The sequence below is a fragment of the Ovis canadensis genome, chromosome 26 (genome assembly GCF_042477335.2).
Source record: "Ovis canadensis isolate MfBH-ARS-UI-01 breed Bighorn chromosome 26, ARS-UI_OviCan_v2, whole genome shotgun sequence".
Lineage (NCBI taxonomy): Eukaryota > Metazoa > Chordata > Mammalia > Artiodactyla > Bovidae > Ovis > Ovis canadensis.
Genome location: NC_091270.1, coordinates 52,435,256 through 52,455,814, shown reverse-complemented (window position 1 = coordinate 52,455,814; position 20,559 = coordinate 52,435,256). Strand labels below are relative to the sequence as shown.

Below are 20,559 nucleotides of genomic sequence, written 5' to 3'. Positions count from 1 at the left end.
CAGCAGGTGCCTAGTGACGTGCAGCAGACTGTTCTCTGCTGGGAACACAGAACTGCCACCCGCACCCCAGAGGGAAAGCTTTGCCATGGCCTCTACTCCCATGGTGATGATAGGGAGAACTCGTGAAATAAACAGAGTTAGTACCTGTCTGAGTTCTTTCTCTGTTTAAATCTTCTCTTCCCAATCTGAATTTTAGGCATAGAAGTAAGAATTTTTAAGAAGCCATTTTTTTATTAAAGGATACTTTCTCTCCTTCCATTTTCCATTCTCTTGAAGAGAAAAAAAAGTTTCTTTTGTTGTCAGACAACGTTGAAGATGCAGTTCTATTTAAGATAAAATCTAACTGTGTAAACTAGTCAAGTGCAAAGCCCTAGCTGTTAGTAGGCCATTTCAGTAGTTAAGCATAATTTAAAATATATTGCTTGATCTATAGAGGTGTATTTATAAAAAACCCACGGTATGTAGCACCAAAGCAGGTGCTACAATAGAAGGCACTTGGAAGTCGGTGATGAATTGTCCCACTTCTAGGGGCCACATTGACGGCAGCGTCTGTAGCTCTGCAGGTGGGTCAGGACTCGGTTCCTCTGCTCATCTCAGGCGCTGACATACTGGTTTTGAGTTGCAGATGGTGTTGGGTGGCGTCGCTTGAGCTTATGGTTTTCTCCTGGGGACGGTTGCTTTGTGGGGAATGCCAGGGACTTAACACTGTCCTCTCCCTCTCAGAGGGGTATTTTTTTCTTGATGTGCATTGCTAATCCCAAAGGACCAGGGCTGTGGTTTTGACTGTTAATCTTTGTTTTTTAAAAATTAACATTAGTGTTTAGTCTTTCCAGCCTGTTGTTTTAAAACTAGACTTTTGTTTTCTTTACCAGGAAAAGCACTGTCAACAGAAATATAACGTTTCCTGTATAATGATTCTTCCCCAGTACCAACGCAAGGGCTATGGGAGGTTTCTCATCGATTTCAGTAAGGATTATAGTAACGTAACTGCTCTTCATTGTATCCTCCTTGTATCTTCATGTGGACTTTCTTTTGGTTGGACATGAAGTATTTTTAAATTGCTAATATTAGATATGAGTTTCTATGTGATTTATAGCAAATAGTTTTAATTTGTAGTTATTAATTTACAGTGGAACTTAGTTTTATTTTATGCAGTAATTCTGTCTCACAATATTAAAAAGCTTTGTAGAACTACTTAAATTAGCACTAATAAAGAAGTGCAGCACCTGCCCTGTTTTTCTTACCCAGTTATCTGAGAAATGTGTGCAGCGCGTTTTAGTTACAGGCTCTACCTAGTGGTTAAAAATATGTGATGTACCTTTAAAAATGATAGAAGTAAATGATAGGGTAGATAATGTAATTTCAGTTAAAAATTGAAAGCTAATTGTTCTAAAAAGGTCATGTGGAACTTGCATTTTGTTTTATACATTGATAATCTTGCTTTGAAAGTAAATGTGTATTTGAGGTAAATTTTCTATTGATTCTTGGAGAAGGAAATGGCAACCCACTCCAGTATTATTGCCTAGAAAATTCTGTGGACAGAGGAGCCTGGCTGGCTATAGTCCATGCGGTCGCAAAGAGTTGGACATGACTGCGCACAAGTGCCTTCTGTTGATTATGAAATAGTGGTATTTGAGGGAATATTTTCCCTCAGATATTCGCTCAAAATAGTAATATTTAAAGGAATACTTTCAGAAATAATGCTTATAAGGACTCTGAGAGGCAGTTCTTCTAAATATCAGATGGTTACATTTCTAGTGTTAATTCTCTCACATGGACCAGTGACGCTTATTCTGCTTAGCCTTAGACTGTGTCCCTAACCATATTTACTTGGAAATATGTGCCAATATGTGACACAGTATAACCACCACATGTGGTTATTTTCTGTATTTTCCTGTTTTTCCAACTAGTAGTAGAGGGTAAGACACACACTGTTTCCTTTAGCATCAGTGTATTGTTTTGAAATAGAACTCATCAGATGTGTTATGCCATTAAGTAGCAGAGTTGGGAGGAATATTTTCAGTCATTTTTTTTTGGAGCTATACACACAACAGTCTATATGATTATAGTATTTGTTTTTATTTTAAAACTTTTCCTAATATAATGTATTTTCCCACTTTACCATTCTTAGATGGATATTTTCTTTGATGACAAAATGCTACCTTTTTCTGCCATCTCCATTTTTGATACTTTCGCTCACAGTTTACTCCTTCCTTTTCCTGTTCCATGCATTGGACAAGAAGGCAGAATAACAGCACCACACAGTGATACTGGCTGTGGCCATTCGCGCTTAGCAAGAATTAGGGTGGTGGGCGACTGCGAGGGACGCTTCGGTTGAAACCAGAAATTGTCTTAGAGGCCCCTCATAGAACCACAGTCTTGGGACTGTGTAAAAACTGAAGGCAGTCTTGTGCAAACAAATAGTTCTGTTGCCATCTAGTGGCCCAAGTGAGACATGCAGGGATGGTTCCCCCCATCATACATTGAGGCAAAAAGCATTCTTGCCTCGATCTTATCTGTGCAGCCTGTTAATACGAAGTCCTGATTTTTAACGGTTTGAATATTTCTAACAATGTGATTTATACTAACTATAGACAAAATAATACTAATTCAATGTCCAGAGTATATAAATTGTGTAATCTTCTTGCAAATTTGTATTCAAGTAATTTTGTAATTTTGTTCTTGAAGGAATTAGCCTCTGAAATTATAGCCTATAATACTTGGATTGATTATGGAAGAAGGGCTTGTTATTTTTGTAAACTGCTATCTTTTAGGCTCTCTGACATATTTGTGATTTGGGGGTTTCTTTAGGTTATTTGTTATCAAAGCGTGAAGGCCAAGCAGGGTCTCCAGAGAAACCGCTGTCCGATCTAGGTCGCCTTTCCTACATGGCTTACTGGAAAAGTGTAATACTGGAGTGCCTTTATCACCAGAATGACAAGCAAATCAGCATCAAGAAGTTGAGTAAGTTGACTGGAATCTGCCCTCAAGACATTACTTCCACACTCCACCACCTGCGAATGTTGGACTTCCGGAGTGACCAGTGAGTATTAACATCCCTTTGTATAACCTTTGAAAGGTGATTGGGTAAAGGTGTCTGGATCGGGCAGCCAGATTAGTATCAGTTAAACTGCGTGAATTGAGATAAGTGGTGTACTTGGTGATCCTGAGACAGCATTTCCTTTATATATTTTATACTAGTGATCATTTTTTAAAAAACGTTTTTTCTGGTCTTCCGTCTAACTTTCAGACCTAAGCTACTGAATCTGTTATTTATGGGAAGCACATTCACAATACAAGTAACAGCTGCAGAAATAGTATCAACTAAAATACACCTTTGATTAATTTCCATACAGATAGCACACAGAATGAGCTACAGGTCAGAGGAAAGACAGCTTACCTGTCTAGTGTGATGGAGAAAAGGTCACAAAGAAAGGAGGCATTTGGGCCAGAACGATGGAGAATAAAAGACAGAATGCGAGAGAATGGCAGAAGTTTCAGAGGCGGGAAGTGTGAGACAGGAAGTGACTGAAACAGCCGCTTCCATCACTCTAGTTGAGTGTGAAGTCTTTATCCAGCTTCGTGTTTCTGAGCCATCTCGGTGGTGTCTTTCCAGGCAGGCTTTTTTGAAGCATTTATCTGCTCTCATTTCCAGGGCTTTCTGGGAGTGCAGCTCCATACTCATTGTTTGGTACTCCTGGTGTGTCGTTGATTGCTATAAACTTTTCTCTGGTTTCAGATTTGTGATTATCCGCCGGGAAAAGCTTATCCAGGATCACATGGCAAAGCTTCAGCTGAATCTGCGGCCTGTAGATGTAGATCCCGAGTGTTTGCGCTGGACTCCCGTCATAGTGTCCAATTCTGTTGTCTCAGAGGAGGAGGAGGAAGAGGAGGAGGAGGAAGAGGAGGAGGAGGAGGAAGAGGAGGAGGAGAGAGAGCCGGAAGAGCGTCAGAGCCAGGAACGAGAATTGGAGCCAAATGTAAGGGCACGGACGGTCCCCGGTGTTGGTAAAGGAAGAGCTCGTGTTGGTTTTCAGGCGTGTTTGTGATGTACATATAATGGGATCTGAAACCAGTACTATAAACTCACATTAGAATTTCCAAGTTTATTTCAGTGATAGAAATTTCAGGAAGACTGGGTTTTGTTTACTTATTTGTATATTTTCAAGCCTTGTATCATTAGGAAACCTTCAGATTTGTTATATTGTGTTAGTTATGAGTATTTATCAAGAATGCCTACAAGTAGATAAGTTTGAAGCTATATAGGAATTGAGGAATCTGAATTAAATTTAAATCTGACCGTTGTTTAAAATGAAGATTCATTTTCCTTAAAACATTAAGGAAATAATGTAAGCAGTGTGTATTTCCTAATAGAGCACTAAACGCTTCAGTGTCTTTTGCCATTAAAGGGTTAGTGAAGGTCCTACATCATTTTCATCATTTTTCTTCATGTGATGCATACTGTTCTCTGTCCTTTTTTTTTTTAAAGCAGTGCTTTCATCCTTTAAAACTCTGTGTTCTCTTTTGATAGATATAAATGGTTTCAATGCCCCCTGTTTAGTGTAATTTTCCAAGTAAAATTAAGTATTCAGAATAAAATAAGTCAAAATCATTCCAGAAATTTTCTTTCATTTTTTGAGCATCCTCTTTCTCTTGCCCATGCCCCGGAGTTTGTCTCCTCTCTGTTTATAAATTTCTGATAAATTTCATGAACTGTCTCATTTAACATTTACTAGATTATAAGGAAAATAGTACATGGCTTCCCTTGTAGCTCACTAGGTAAAGAATCTGCCTGCAGTGCAGGAGACTCAGCTTCGATCCCTGGGTTGGGAAGATACCCTGGAGAAGGAAATGGCAACCCACTCCAGTATCCTTGCCTGGAAAATCTCATGGACAGAGGAGCTTGGTGGGGTGCAGTCTGTGGGGTCACAAAGAGTCAGGCACAACTGAGTGACTAACACTTAAGGACAATAATAGTCACTTTGTTTATTGTTTGCATAGTGGTTAAGAGTACTGGCTCTTGGATCGGACTGTTTGGGGTTACATCCCAGCTTCTTCATTTGCTATTGCATGGCCTGGGGCAGGTTACTTACATGTTTTGTGCCTCAGTTACCTCATCTGTAAAACGGGGATATAATAATAATATTTCACATAATTGGTGTGGATTTTACCCATACAGCTTTTAAAACAGTCCCTATCACACAAGAAATATTTATGTTAAGTATTAAATAATGTCATCTTTGAAGCTCTGTTTTCTTATCTCAGCATTTAAAAGGCCAGAATAGGAGATGTAAGCAAGTAAGACTGGAAATTAACCAGCATGGTTTTATTTTCTAAAATCAGGTGGGGAAGTCTGCATCTCGTGAGAACAAAGAACAGGATTCTTACACTTCAGTAGAAAGTGAGAAGAAACCAGAAGTTACCACACCAGCCAGTACCACTCGATTGAGCAAACAGGTCCTTCCCCGTGACAGTCTTCCTGCCAATAGTCAGCCGTCTCGGCGAGGCCGCTGGGGGAGGAAGAACAGAAAAGCCCAGGAACGCTTTGGTGATAAGGACCCCAAACTGCTCTTGGAAGAGACGCCAGCCCCCCAGGAGCAGTACGGAGACTGTGAGGAAAAGTCAGAACCTTCCCAAGAGCAGTACGTGGAGAGCGAGGAGCCGGCGGCAGCCTCCCAGGAGCAGCCGAGCCAGGACGGGAAGCCGGACGGGCCCAAGAGGAGACCTGGCGAGGGGCTCGAGCTCTGGCGAGGCCCGCCGAAGAAGAGCCCCGAGCCCCTGAAGTGCGGGCTGCCCGACGCCCACGACCGGCTGCCCCGTCGCTACAGCGAGGGGCGCTACTGCGAAGGCCGCTACGCTGACGGGGACCGCCCCGCGCTGCGGGGCTGCAGCGAGAGCAGCGAGGAGGACGGGGAGCCCGAGAGTCCCCGGTCCAGCTCGCCCCCGGTGCTCACCAAGCCCACGCTGAAGCGGAAGGTGGGCCGCCCCTCCCTGCCCCTTCCCGGAGCTCTGGGAGGTCAGGGCGGGAGTCCACAGAGTGTTAGCCTTTCAGCTGCAGGCCCAGTGCCTCCTAGCCTGTGATCTTCCCAGTGAGCGCGTGGGATGTGCACTCGGCTCCTCTGGTTCATGAGTGCTCACCTGGAAGTCATCCATGTATTTAAGGGCTGACAGGCTGTTTTCAGCTTGCTGGTTTGATTTCACATTATGACTTCTTATTCCAGTACTCTTGCCTGGAAAATCCCATGGGCGGAGGAGCCCGGTAGGCTACAGTCCATGGGGTCGTGAAGAGTTGAACAGGACTGAGCAACTTCACTTTCACTTTTCACTTTCATGCATTGGAGAAGGAAATGGCAAGCCACTCCAGTGTTCTTGCCTGGAGAATCCCAGGGACGGGGGTCCTGGTGGGCTGCCGTCTGTGGGGTCGCACAGAGTCGGACACGACTGAAGCGACTCAGCAGCAGCAGCAGCAGGGATTAAAAAATCCCCTGGGGACTTCCCTCATGTTCAGTGGTTAAGACTTTGAGTTTCCACTGTAGGGATCATGGGTTCACACTCTGGTCGGGAAGCTGAGATTCCACAATCACAAGGCCAAAAGCATGGGTTAGAAATGTTTCTACTAGAAAAGGAGAGGCAGACACTCCATAGTTGCATGGAGAGTGGGCGGGACAGTGCCCCAGTACTCTAGAGTGATGCCTGTCCCCTTGCCCTGCACGGTGCTGTGTCCTGCCTGGGTCTCTGTCCTCTTCAACCCTCTGTGGTTTCACTTAACTTTGTTTTCAAAGTATTTTCTAAGCTATATTTCATCATCTTGCAAAGTTTGAATGATAGCCAGGTTATTACTGAAGGCTGTGAGGTGGTAGTCACAGATTCTGTTAAACTGTATACCAGAGATCTCCCAAACTGTGGCGTGAACTTTAAACATTGCTGCAGACCAGCCAAGCTGAAGCATGCCGGCTCTCTGGATGAGCCACCCTGGACCAGAGAGGTGGCAGCTTTCACCCAGCGCAATAAAATCATTCTTCTCCTTAGCAGAGCCTTGGGGGGAAAAAAAGATAGGGCTATTTATCAGAGAAAAAAGAGCTTTCCATTTTAGGAGCAGTTTTAGATTCACAGGTTCATTGCAAAGAAAGTATGAAGAGTTCCTATGTTCTCCACTCCCCGTCTCCCCCGTTACTGCCCTTCTCCCTTGAGTAGTGACCCAGCACAGATACTTCGTTAAGCGGAGCCCATGCTTTGTTCAGAGCTCCCCGTTTCCCCAGGATACCACCCAGCGCACCGCATACATTGCATTCAGTTGTCATGTCTTTTTAGGCTCCCTGGTTGTTGGTGATGGTTTCTCAGACTCCTCGTTTTTGATGACCTTGGCAGTGTTGAGGAGTACTTGCTAGATATTCTGTAGAATGGCCCTTATGGTATTAAAATGGGGTGAAGTGTTTTGGGAAGAAGGCCACAGAGGTAGAGGGCCATTCTCATCACATCATAGAAGGGTATCTGCCATCAGGCTGTACCAGGACCAAATACAGGGGCATCTGCTGTCCATGTGACTTCTCACTGTTGACGTTGATGTCCGCTTCCAGGTGCCAGGCTTGTCAGGTCTCTTCACTCTTGAGTTACTGCCTTTTTCAGACCCCTTTCTGTACTGTACTCTTTGGAGGGAAGTGACTGCCTGCAGCCCGTGCCTAAGATGCAGGAAGTTATACTCTGCTCCCTAAGAGCAGAATATCTGTGTTAATTACTTGGAAGTCTGTTCGAGAGAGTTAACCATTTTTTCCTGTTGCTTGACATATCTGTGTGGCCTCATAGATACTTTCATGCCCCAGTCCTTGGATCAGCCATTTCTCCTTAGAGCAGGGCCATGTTTAACCTCGTTTGAAAAACTGTTCTCAACTAGAAAGACTAGTAAGTTTGAAGTGGAGAAAAGTTGATTAAGCTGCTGTTCATTACGTGACTGTGAAGAATATATCTTTGCCATCCTAGGCTTATGTTGCCTTTTTACAAAATAAAATTATGCTATTTCCCTGTGTAAAAAGAGAATATTATAACAGGCAGTGAGTACATGTACAGGATACTTGTAAAGTTTTGAAGAAATTTACTTGACTAGGAATCACAAATAATTTTTAGCCATTTCTTTACTGTCTGAATGTGACCTTAAAGCAAGTCCTGTAACCTTTCTGGCCTCTGTAGAATGAGGGGATTGAATTAGATCAGCTTTGGTAATATATGATATCATTTTGTGATCTCTATTATGTGATTTAAGATGTTAGATCAACTCTAGTACAGAAGTATGCCTACTGTGCCACATCCCAACAGCACATTTGTTTATTTCTGAAATGCTCGCTAACACCAAGGAGATCTATACCGATTCCACATTCCCGTGCCCCACTTTAACTCTGGATAGTGCATAGCAGCGGCGCATGGCCTTCCTGCTGGTTCTGCCGACACGCACAGTGGAGCTGTGAGATGTACGCTGTTTTATGTCTTTTTTTCTCTTTTGAGGAAAAGAGAAGAAACTAGCCTTTGTGTCATTTCAGTATTGAAATAGGCTGCTCCCTAGGGTACTAAGTGTAACCAAACCGTTAGTAGGGGAATGATAACATCCACTCTTTACTCTGTTTTTTTACAAAATTGTTTTCAGTGATCCTTTTCGTATCTATGACACTTTATGTATATATAGTATCTTAACTATGGTATTTTGAACTAATGTTCAAAGTGTCTTTTGGCAAACAGCATACTCATTTGATACGTGCTAATTCTGTCAGGGTTTAAAAACTATTAATCGTTATTAATGGAAATGACGATGTTCATTACCGTAAATAAAATGCTTCTTTCTCTCTTAAATAGAAACCAATTCTTCACCGAAGAAGGAGAGTCCGAAAGCGCAAACACCACAATAGCAGTGTGGTCACAGAGACCATTTCTGAGACCACGGAGGTCTTAGACGAGCCTTTTGAAGACTCCGACTCGGAGAGGCCGATGCCGAGATTAGAGCCAACGTTCGAGATTGATGAGGAGGAGGAAGAAGAGGATGAGAGCGAACTCTTCTCCCGAGGGTACTTTCATCGCTTGGCCTCCCAGGACGTTCTCAGGTGTCGGTCCGATTCTAAGAGGAAGTCTAAAGATGAAGACGATGACGAAGAGTCGGACGATGCTGATGGTATGTTTCACAGAGCGGTTGCCTGTTGTAGTTTCCCGGTTTTGAAACATACAGCCGTGGTAGCTGCGAAGCGTCCAGCAGAGAGGGTGAAGGGCAGATGACCCGCCGAGCGAGTGCAGGATGGCTTGCAGCCTCCGAAGAGCTGTGTCGAGCGTGCTCATACTCGCCTTCTGCCTTAGTTCTCTGTCCTTTTGTCAGTGGTTTTCCGCAGTTCCCCCATAGCACCTGTTTTTGCCTCCGCAGATAGTAATCTTGCTGTTCGGAAATTGTTCTTTTTGCCTAGTCCTTTCTCGGCCATTACGTGTATCTTTAGTTAATGGTTAGATGAGACTGAGCGTGAAGAAGATAATTAATAACCCTTTACTGGAGTGCGCAGTCTATAGACCTGGCCTGTTCTGCTAATTATGTGTGCTGAGTGCTTAAAATAGGCACTCCGTAAATACAGTTAAATGACTAAGTGCTTAGAAGTGGCTCTCGAATAAGGTCAGACTCGTGTAAATTGGACTTGCTTCAAATCTGTTCCTGAATCATATCTGTAATATGTCTTATTCAATGAGTAGTAAATTTCCAATTAAAAGGGTAACAGCTACCTCAAAATAAGTTAAATTTTATGGCATAGCTAAAAATCCAGTGATTAGACTGGTTGTCATTTCCTCTTTAAAGATGAAAAGAAGGGGCTCATATATGACTTGGATCCACATCGTCGCCTGAATTTCCTGCCTTGTGCTGTGTGGCCTCCTTGCTGGGGTCACACTGAACTGCTTTGCTTTGCTGGGCGAATTCAAAGGAATCACTTCCACGCTTGGTGCATAAACCTATAGCTTTTATGTACTGACTAGTTGGGCTTTTAAAAATAAGTTCACTCAGTTTCAAATCTAGTAGACAACTTGCATTTTCTTCAGTCTCGTATTTTTGTATAATCAATACTTTAAATGTAGTGATGACTTAAGTTTTTGGCTTTATTGTGCATGATTTTCCAGAATTTTATTGTGTTATATTTTGAGATATGTAACTAAAAATTTATTTTGAGATATGTAACTATATTTTGAGATATGTAACTAAAAATTTATTTTGTAAAGAATAGTGGCACTTTTGCAGAATTCTGTCTTATATCATCATAGATTAAAATAGTATCCTCTAAGATCCTGTTGAACAGAATTTTCTCTAATGTAGCCATTTCCTTTGTTTATTTTCAGGTTACTACCTGTAACTATACCTTTTTAGTCTCACCAGTTCTACCCACCAACCCCCTAAAAAAATTGCTGTTCCTACCTTGCTGGTCTTATTTTTAAAAATTAATGGGAAATGTGGATGTACTTATTATGCTATGGATATTTCATAGTTTTTAGAAAAAGTGATGGTGAGAAAGTGATGCTAATATCAAATTTATTTCTAGTAAACCCTTTGCTTCAGGTTAGTATTTGTCCAGGACTACATGCCTTGCAGCTCTTTTTACACAAACACAACACTGGCTGGGAAATGTTCCTGTAGGATTGCTCAGACATGGCCTGGAGTAGTTGGCTCATGATATTACCCAAAGTAACGATTTTGTAGAAACTAAGAAAACCAAAGCAATAATATAAATGGGGGGGAGGAGGGATGAGTGAGCTGATATGTAACTTACATGGTAAAGATAGCTTGTCTAAAGTAGCTGTGAGAACTACTAGTATTTGTGTCCTTATAAATCTTATCTCCATTTTTTAAATGATAATGCTGAGTCTTAGGGTAACTTCCCAAAGATGTGCAGTTGGCTTTGATGATGCACTTGAACCTCGTGGGTGGACCAGAATTCTTTTCCTTGTTCTGCCAGTTCACTCTGTAACTTCAGAGGATATCATGAAATAGGTTTCTCCTTTAGATTCTTAACTTAAAAATGAAGATAGTCAGGAGTTTAGGGTGATAATAAAATCATTTCTGCTGTACATGTGGGCTCAGAAAATGGCACTAGCAAATACAAGATCCTGTCATTTATTTTATTTTTTATCCTTCCTGTGCAGACACTCCTGTCCTAAAGCCAGTGTCTCTCTTGAGAAAATGTGATGTGAAGGACGCTGCACTTGAGCCAGATACATCCACGCCCATGAAGAAGAAGAAGGGATGGCCCAAGGGCAAGAGCCGCAAACCAGTCCACTGGAAGAAGAGAGCTGGTCGCAAGCCGGGCTTTAAGCTGAGTCGGGAGATGGTACCCCTGTCTGCTCAAGAGTGCGTCGTTGAGCCCATCGTCCCCCTTCCGAAAGCGGGACGTAAATCCAAAATCGAAGAGAGCGAAGAAACTGTTGAACCAAAAGACGACTTGCCTTTAACGGAGGAAAGGAAGGAAGAGGAGGAGCTGCCCCTGGAAGCGGAGGAGGTCGAGGAAGGGGAGGAGGAGGACACCACCAGCAGTGACGTCAGGGCAGCCTCTCCCGCCGACGCCAGCAGCCCCGAGGCCGAAGCCAAGGAGCCCGAGGCCGGTGAGGAGGAGGAAAAGCTCCGCGTCCCCGCAGAGCAGCGGCCGTCGGAGGAGGCGCCGCAGGAGCTGGCCAGGCGGGAGCCCGAGGAGGAGGAGGACACGGCTGCGGAGACCAACCAGAGCGAAGACCACGACGCGGATGATGAGGACGACGGCCACCTGGAGCCCGCCAAGAAGGAGGAGGAGCCAGGGGAGCCGCCGGCGCGGGAGGGCGTCAAGGAGGAGCCAGGCGGCCGGGAGGCTTTTTTAGATCCTAACGTGCAGGGCAGCGGGGAGAACCCGAAAGACAAGGAGGAGATGGAGCCAGATTCTGAGGAGGAGCAGACTTCACACGAGGCATCCGTGGTGTCCGAGCACATGCCGGGCTCTGAGGACGACCGCGAGGAGGACTCGCGCTCGAAGGAGGAGCTACTGGAGCTGAAGGAGGAGGAGGAGATCCCACACAGCGAGCTGGACCTGGAGACTGTGCAGGCCGTGCAGTCCCTGACGCAGGAGGAGCGCGGCGAGCACGAGGGCGCCTACCAGGACTGCGAGGAGACGCTGGCCGCCTGCCAGACGCTGCAGAGCTACACGCAGGCCGAGGAGGACCCTCCGCTGGCCCTGGTGGAGGACTGCCACGCCTCGGAGCACAACAGCCCGCTGTCCTCCGTCCAGTCCCACCCCAGTCAGTCAGTGCGCTCGGTCAGCAGCCCCAGCGTGCCCGCCCTCGAAGGGGGCTACACGCAGATCAGCCCGGAGCAAGGATCCCTGTCCGCCCCGTCTATGCAGAACATGGAGACCAGCCCCATGATGGACGTGCCTTCCGTATCCGACCACTCCCAGCAGGTGGTGGACAGCGGCTTCAGTGACCTGGGCAGCATCGAGAGCACCACGGAGAACTACGAGAACCCCAGCAGCTACGACTCCACCATGGGCGGCAGCATCTGTGGGAATAGCTCGTCCCAGAGCAGCTGCTCCTACGGCCTGTCGTCCTCCAGCAGCCTCACCCAGAACAGCTGTGTGGTCACCCAGCAGATGGCTGGCATGGGCGGCGGCTGCAGCCTGATGCCGCAGAGCAGCGTGCCGCCCGCCGCCAACTGCGGCATCAAGTCCCCGCAGAGCTGTGCGGTCGAGAGGCCTCCCAGCACGCAGCAGCCGCCGCCACCCCAGCCGTCGCAGCAGCCCCCACCACAGCCTCAGCCGCCGGCCCCGCCCCCACCACCGGCCCAGCCGCCGCCCCCGCCCCCGCCCCCGCCCCAGCAGCCACAGCCCCCGCCCCCGCCCCAGCAGCAGCCCCCGCTGTCACAGTGCAGCATGAACAACAGCTTCACTCCGGCGCCCATGATCATGGAGATCCCCGAGTCCGGCAGCGCGGGGAACATCAGCATCTACGAGCGGATCCCCGGGGACTTCGGGGCCGGCAGCTACTCCCAGCCGTCGGCCACCTTCAGTCTAGCCAAGTTGCAGCAGCTGACCAACACCATTATGGACCCCCATGCCATGCCTTATAGCCATTCTCCTGCTGTGACTTCCTATGCAACCAGTGTTTCTCTGTCCAACACGGGACTGGCTCAGCTGGCTCCATCGCATCCCTTAGCGGGGACCCCTCAAGCACAAGCCACCATGACGCCGCCCCCGAACTTGGCCTCCACCACCATGAACCTCACGTCCCCTCTGCTGCAGTGCAACATGTCTGCCACCAACATTGGCATTCCCCACACTCAGCGGCTGCAAGGGCAGATGCCCGTCAAGGGGCACATCTCCATCCGCTCCAAGTCGGCGCCCCTGCCCTCCGCGGCGGCTCACCAGCAGCAGCTGTACGGCCGCAGCCCGCCCGCGGTCGCCATGCAGGCCGGCCCGCGTGCCTTGGCCGTGCAGCGTGGCATGAACATGGGGGTGAACTTGATGCCCACCCCTGCCTATAATGTCAATTCCATGAATATGAACACCCTGAACGCCATGAACAGCTATCGAATGACCCAGCCCATGATGAACAGCAGTTACCATAGTAACCCGGCCTACATGAACCAGACAGCACAGTATCCTATGCAGATGCAGATGGGGGTGATGGGGGGCCAGGCCTACCCCCAGCAGCCTATGCAGCCGAGCCCGCACGGAAACGTGATGTACACGGGCCCCTCCCATCACAGCTACATGAACGCGGCGGGCGTGCCCAAGCAGTCGCTCAACGGACCTTACATGAGAAGATGAGCAAGACGGACTTGCAGTTCAGAACCTAAATATATATAAATAAAGGAACCTTTTATACTGACAAACCAGAGAAAAATGGACCTTTTTTCCAGTTAAAATATTGCTGTAGATTTAGAGGAATTTTTCTTTGGTTTATTTTTTTTTAGAAAACCTGGTCTTTTTTTGGGGGGGTTCATTTTGTTCTGGGTTTTGGTTTTCTTCACAATCTTGAACATTTTACAATAGAACTCATCTAAAAACGGATTTGGGGATAGGGGAAACATGCACAGAAATCTTTTCATAATTAAAAAGAGCCTTACTTTCTTTACACGCCACATGGACAGAATTTGTGTAAAAGTGAATTATCTTTATTTTATTTTAAAATGTATGTTTCCCCTCAAGTGTTTGCAGCTCCCAGTGTCGTCATTTTTAAATGTTACTTATACATCTCGAGGGTTAGCCAGACCCTTTTCCTCCACACCCAGCCTTTCATTCCCTACTTCATTCCAGCAGGAGGCACTTATGGGAGACTCGGACGGGGACATGGAGAACAACCCAAGCTCCTTAAACTTATTATTATTGTTAATATTATTATTATTATTATTATTAATAAAGCGAGGCAGGAAAATGCTTCTCCTCCTAAAATCCCCTCCACTCCCTACACATAAACACACGCGCACACACACACACCTCTTAAAACCTTTCCCCAAGAATGTTTCTTTATAGATGGACTTCATTGAAATGTTTTTCTTAGATCAAGTGTAATATAATTTTTAAAAAATTACTCCCACTCAGCACTCAGAGACACAAAAATACTGTAAGTCTCAATTAACAGCAGAATCTCAGCGGAAAGCTGTTTGCAATCCTGATCAGCCTTGGAGGAATAGATGGTCAGTTAACAATCAAAAGAGGAACGTAACCTCTTGTTTTTTTAAACCACCTGGTGAATCAGCCATACGCACATAATTCCACGCAGCCTCTTGATTTTAGTACATACCTTGAGACTCTTAAGGGTCTCGATTCTCGAGCCTTCCTGACTCATTAAAGTGAACAGCAGTCCCCGGTGATTTGGCGATGAGCCTCTTACATCCTCATCTAAAGGGTTGGCAGATGACTGTACACGTCAGCGACTTGAGAAATACCTGACTAACCTTTGACACTGTTTACTTCGTGTTGGAAGAGATGACGCAGATAGCGTGTTGTGAGGGAGACCGTGGCGTGAGTCTTATAGCTACTTCAGTGATAACATACCTCTAGTTTTCCTTCGTCTTTTGAGATCCTGAGTCCCTTCCCCTGTGAATCGGGATGCGCGGCCCTTCCCCGGGGAGAGCCTGAGGAGAAGAGGGATCGACCAACCACCAGCATAGTCGGGCAGATCTGGACAGCAGGGTTTTAGCAGGCTCCTATGTTACTTCCAACTTCATTCTCTTTTCTCTTGTGCAGCCAGTTTGCCCATTCTCTTCTTGTCACTTGCTCCAGGGATAGGTTAAAAAAAAAACATATATATATATAAGTATATATATATGTGTATATATATATACATATATATGTTCCATCATTGGAAGATGGACACTATTATACCACTTGGTATGTGCAGTCAAATATCCAAAAGGAGGAAGTACTGCTTAAAGAAATGCCTGTAAGCATTAAATTCTCTCCTTTATTTGTACATTTTATATAGATAAATTTTTGAAGTAACAAATTAGGCATTAAATTTTTTCAAATGCACAGGTTTGTTGGTTTTTTTTATATATATATACACTTTAATTGACTTTCTCAATTAAACGTGTTAGGTAGAACAAGACAGAATCCCGCCTCCTAACCGCTGTCTGAGCATTCTGAGCATGCGCAAGGCTGAGTAGGACCAGTCTCTCTGTATATACCTTTCCAGCCCCCAGTCCTGTGTGTAGAACGTGCCCTGTGCTGCCCTCTGCCGACTCTTCAGCGCTGTCATTGCTTCCTGGTTGGGGTGGGGACGGGGTGGGTGGGGAGGGAGGTGTCTTGGGAGGAGGGTGGGTCAGGGCAGAAGGAGAAGCTGTTGAAACGAGGGCCGTGAATTCAGTTTCTGTTGGTTTGCGGTTGTGTTTGGTTTTGTTTCTTTTAAAAAAAAAAAAAAAAAAAAAACAATTTTCAATCGGGCAGCTCCCTTTTTCCACAAGCCTTTTTGTGACTTTAGAACTATTGTAGAGAAAATGTTCTTTTCTATATTATAAAAGAAATTATCCAACACAGTAATATTGGTACCTGTCATTTTTTCACTTCTGTTTAAAAAAAAATGTATTTTTAGCAAGATAACTTGGGTAATCTTCTAAAAAAAGAAATTTAAAAAACTCACTGTTAGTGACTTTGATGCCTTTTAAAATAAGAGCTTTTTCATTTCATTCCATCTTTAAAATTTTTTATCTTTGTTGTAGAATATTAAAAACTATTTTAAGAAAGATAAAAATTCTCTTTAAAGAGATCTCTAGAGTGTGTGAATAGAGCTCCAGATGCCTCTAAAAGCCGCATGTACAAATGAAGCTAAGTCTATTCCTGTCTGTTTATATTTGCTTTTCCTGTTTTGTAACCTCTTTGTACTTTGTTCATGGTGACTTGTAAGCTCTGGGGAAGGGGTGCCTAGATGCCTTTGTACTTCTCCATGTCACGCGCTCCTGGGCCAGCCGGTCTCCTTCCTCTCCTGTATGTAATATCACTTTTTTTTTTCCCCTTTCTAGCAAGTACTTTCAAAAGAACTCTGTACATTTTAACATTAAAAAAAAAAATAAATTATGTTGAGCCATTTTGGATGTCTGTCTTGCAAGTGGAATTTTTCTCCCAAGTGCTTCAAATTCTCTGATTCTTTTTTCTACACACAAACTCAGGAAGATTAGCCTTTTCACACTCCTCTTAAATTTCAGTTTTGATTCAAATGTTTCATTTCCAAGAATATAGATAGTTTTCCCTTTTCCAGAGAAAATGATATTAGAACTTCACTTTGGTGGTTTTTTGGGGTGGGGAGGGGGACCCATTTGAAAAACTTTTAAAGGGGTTATAATTCAGCCAACCAAAAAAAAAAAAAAAGATAGTAACAAGTAGCTCCCAGACATGGAACAAAGCAGTGTTTTTTCTCATCTCAGTTGACCTGATTGTGTAATCTAGGAAGGTTTGCCAGAAATCCGGGTCGTAAACATCAGTCATTTTTTTGATGTTTTCTGAGTTACTGTTCTTGCCTCTCATCTAAGAATTTGGGGTATAAGGCAGATTCCAGAATCAGATTTGGCTTTGGGAAACTGACAGCTGTTTGGGGTAGGGAGGCGAGGCAGATGCAGGTTTTCATGCCCTCCTAGCTTGATCTGATGCCCTTTGCTGCTGAGTTAGGAGTTTAGGAAGTAGACGTGAATCATGTTCATAGCAGACATTTGTTCTAAACTTTGTGCCGTTGGAGTTTTAGGCCACGTCATCTCCAGAAAAATGTTTTTTCCCCCGCTTATTTGCTTGCTTCAGTAGTCATAACTTGGACCCCAGGTCGTCACTGCACTACGCAGTTAGTAGTGAATTGTCTCAAAAACATACACTGCCTTTAAAGCTACTGCAAATTCCCTGCTTTAAGTGATTTCAACATGGCAACAATTCTGATTTTTCTACCAAGATAATGTGACCAAATAGGCTTCTTTTAAGTGTGAGCAACCCCCACTACATATTAAGTGTAAAATTGGAGTAATTCCATGTGTAGCTAGCTCCCAAGTGATCAGGTGAAGAGGGCCTCTCTTTTCTTTGCCATCTGGCCTTTTCATTCTCAGCAGATGGGTGAGGGAGGAAAGGACCATACCCTTGATGTCTGTGTGTGGCTGAGCGCCTTGGTCCAGTACGATAGAATTTGCTGCTGCACCTTCCCTTCCTAGGCTTCCAGGAGCCCTGTTCCCATGCAGTCTCTCTGAGCATCCCAGGTGGACCGGCCCCTGTGTACTATGGGGACAGCCCTGTGTACTCACTGAATGTCAGGGATTGGCATGACAGCTCCAGCTCTTCAGGTGAGAATTACTGTTTCAGGATCTCTCTGGGACACCCTGTGCTGGGTGTGGTGTTTTTTGTCCTTCCTCTTGCTTTTTCATAAAGATGACAGTGGGAAAGCATAGTGAAAAGAGGAAAACCTGATTGCTGTTGGCCCGGCAGAGTAAACAGTTAAAGTGGTGGCGGTGGGGAGGCGTGCCATACTCTTCATGGAACTTAGATCTAAAACTTCAAGCGACACGTTCTGTGTGTGAACCCAAGACCCTGAAGAGTGACATTTATATTGTCAAATGGCTGTAATTATTGAGCATGATCATCCAGTTAAAAGTCAAAAATCCCCCGAACAAAACCCAGCTCATCTGTTAATAAATTTGTTAAGGGGCAGGTTGGGTTTGTTATGTGAGTCAGTGTGGTTACTAAACTCAGCCCAGATCCATGGATTTGCTTTGCAGAGTGACAGCTACAAATTGGGCTTAACTGTGATTCCTTGCTACCTCAATAAAGAGCCTAAAGATTGGTATACAGATTACATAGAAACTCAGAAAGGTGGCAGGTGTAATTTTTGCCTGAAATAAGGGAAGCCATGGAATGTGGTGGCCTTTGGCTTTCTGAACTCTTTTGTAACAGGAGAAAGACATAGGGAATTTTCCTCCTGCAACTGTTGTGAATAATAAACGTTTTGAGAACAAGAGATACATTCTTGTAAGCAAGAAAAAAGTTCTAACATTTAACTCTATACTAATAGACATTTCTGAAAGCCTCATTTAAGCGACATTAAAAAAAAAAACGTTCTCTAGGGTGACGTGTTCGTTTCTAATCATTTTTAGTCTATGCATGCACAAAGAGCAAGCAAAGGCAAGCAGGTGAACTGAGATAAATGCATCAGCTGTGCCTACATCAGAGAACTACAGCTGGGACTGCCCGGGGTTTCTGTGAATATGCGTCAGAAAACTTACATCCGGTTAATGCCTTCAGACCAGCCATTCAGATCACCTTTCAAGTTATTTACATTGGCCTTAAAGAGATTTTTGAGCCTCAGAATCTTCTATTTTTGAAAATGTCATTTAAAGCCCTTCAGCTGTTATCCTAAGTTCAAAGTCTTGCGAACAAAGTAAAGAAAAACAGTACATAAAACCTCTTTGCTAGGACTGAGGCTCTGCCTCATGTACAGGCAGGCTCTAATTGTTTAATTGATGTATTCCATTTAATAACATTCAGTTCAGTTCAGTTCAGTCGCTCAGTCGTGTCCGACTCTGCGACCCCATGAATCACAGCACACCAGGCCTCCCTGTCCATCACCAACTCCCGGAGTTCACTCAGACTCACATCCATCGAGTCAGTGATGCCATCCAGCCATCTCATCCTCGGTCGTCCCCTTCTCCTCCTGCCCCCAATCCTTCCCAGCATCAGAGTCTTTTCCAATGGGTCAACACTTCGCATGAGGTGGCCAGAGTACTGGAGTTTCAGCTTTAGCATCATTCCTTCCAAAGAAATCCCAGGGCTGATCTCCTTCACAATGGACTGGTTGGATCTCCTTGCAGTCCAAGGGACTCTCAAGAGTCTTCTCCAACACCACAGTTCAAAAGCATCAATTCTTCAGCACTCAGCCTTCTTCACAGTCCAACTCTCACATCCATACATGACCACTGGAAGAACTATAGCCTTGACTAGATGGACCTTTGTTGGCAAAGTAATGTCTCTGCTTTTCAACATGCTATCTAGGTTGGTCACAACTTTTCTTCCAAGGAGTAAGCGTCTTTTAATTTCATGGCTGCAGTTACCATATGCAGTGATTTTGGAGCCCAAAAAAGTAAAGTCTGATACTGTTTTCACTGTTTCCCCATCTATTTCCCCTGAAGTGATGGGACCAGATGCCATGATCTTCGTTTTCTAAATGTTGAGCTTTAAGCCAACTTTTTCACTCTCTACTTTCACTTTCATCAAGAAGCTTTTTAGTTCCTCTTCCCTTTCTGCCATAATGGTGGTGTCATCTGCATATCTGAGGTTATGGATATTTCTCCCGGCAATCTTGATTCCAGCTTGTGCTTCTTCCAGCCCAGCATTTCTCATGATGTACTCTGCATATAAGATAAATAAGCAGGGTGACAGTATACAGCCTTGACGTACTCCTTTTCCTATTTGGAACCAGTCTGTTGTTCCATGTCCAGTTCTAACTGTTGCCTCCTGACCTGCATAATAACATTGGTTGATTTCATTTTCTTTTTAAAAGAAAGTAGAAAAAAGCAGCTGTAGTCAATTATGTCAAAAGGACTGAATTTGATAGTTTTCCAGAGAAAGTGGGAGCAGTTGTATGTTGACTAGGAGACAGTGACAAAGGCTTTGCTAGAGGCAAGGACCTCTTGCAAAAATGGAATAATTACACAATTTTAAAAAAACAACAACATTGTTCAGCCCCTATTTAAGGGAAAAAAAAAAAAAACTAGAATTGACTAGAACCCCTAACTTGGCATCCCCGAAAGTTTTTTTTTCCTTAATATATGTATTGTATTGACGTATAGTTCACTTACAATGTTTCAGGTGCATACAAGGTGATCCAGTTATACACATATATTATTTTTAACATTATTTTCCATTATAGGTTGGTTTTTTTTTTTTTTTTACAAGATATTGACTACAGTAAACCTTTGTTGCTTGTTGTATATCTGTTTTGTCCTTGATGGAAAGAAAGTCTTGAATCTGAAACTGAATAATATGAAACATTGGAAGAACAACCGTGGAAGGCCGAGAAACAAATTCTATTAGAATCCCAAGGGAAAACAAAGCCAAAGAGATC

The 20,559-nt window shown here is 44.4% G+C and overlaps 1 protein-coding gene and 1 long non-coding RNA gene across 2 annotated transcripts in view; one reads left to right on the top strand and one right to left on the bottom strand.

Moving 5' to 3' along the window:
* KAT6A (lysine acetyltransferase 6A) overlaps nucleotides 1-14,176 on the top strand; it is a 103,973-nt gene extending 89,797 nt beyond the window's left edge. The window contains exons 12-17 of the mRNA XM_069572702.1: nucleotides 873-966; nucleotides 2,812-3,043; nucleotides 3,740-3,980; nucleotides 5,344-5,976; nucleotides 8,842-9,154; nucleotides 11,152-14,176. Of these exons, the coding sequence (XP_069428803.1) occupies nucleotides 873-966; nucleotides 2,812-3,043; nucleotides 3,740-3,980; nucleotides 5,344-5,976; nucleotides 8,842-9,154; nucleotides 11,152-13,796 (4,158 nt within the window). The 3' untranslated portion in view covers nucleotides 13,797-14,176. The remainder of the gene's footprint in view (nucleotides 1-872; nucleotides 967-2,811; nucleotides 3,044-3,739; nucleotides 3,981-5,343; nucleotides 5,977-8,841; nucleotides 9,155-11,151) is intronic.
* Nucleotides 5,295-14,860, bottom strand: LOC138430742 (uncharacterized). Its single transcript, XR_011253376.1, has 2 exons — nucleotides 14,773-14,860; nucleotides 5,295-5,510 (listed from the first exon to the last, which is right to left on the bottom strand). It is a non-coding gene; the product is annotated as an uncharacterized lncRNA (long non-coding RNA).
* Between the last annotated feature and the right edge of the window lie 5,699 nt (nucleotides 14,861-20,559).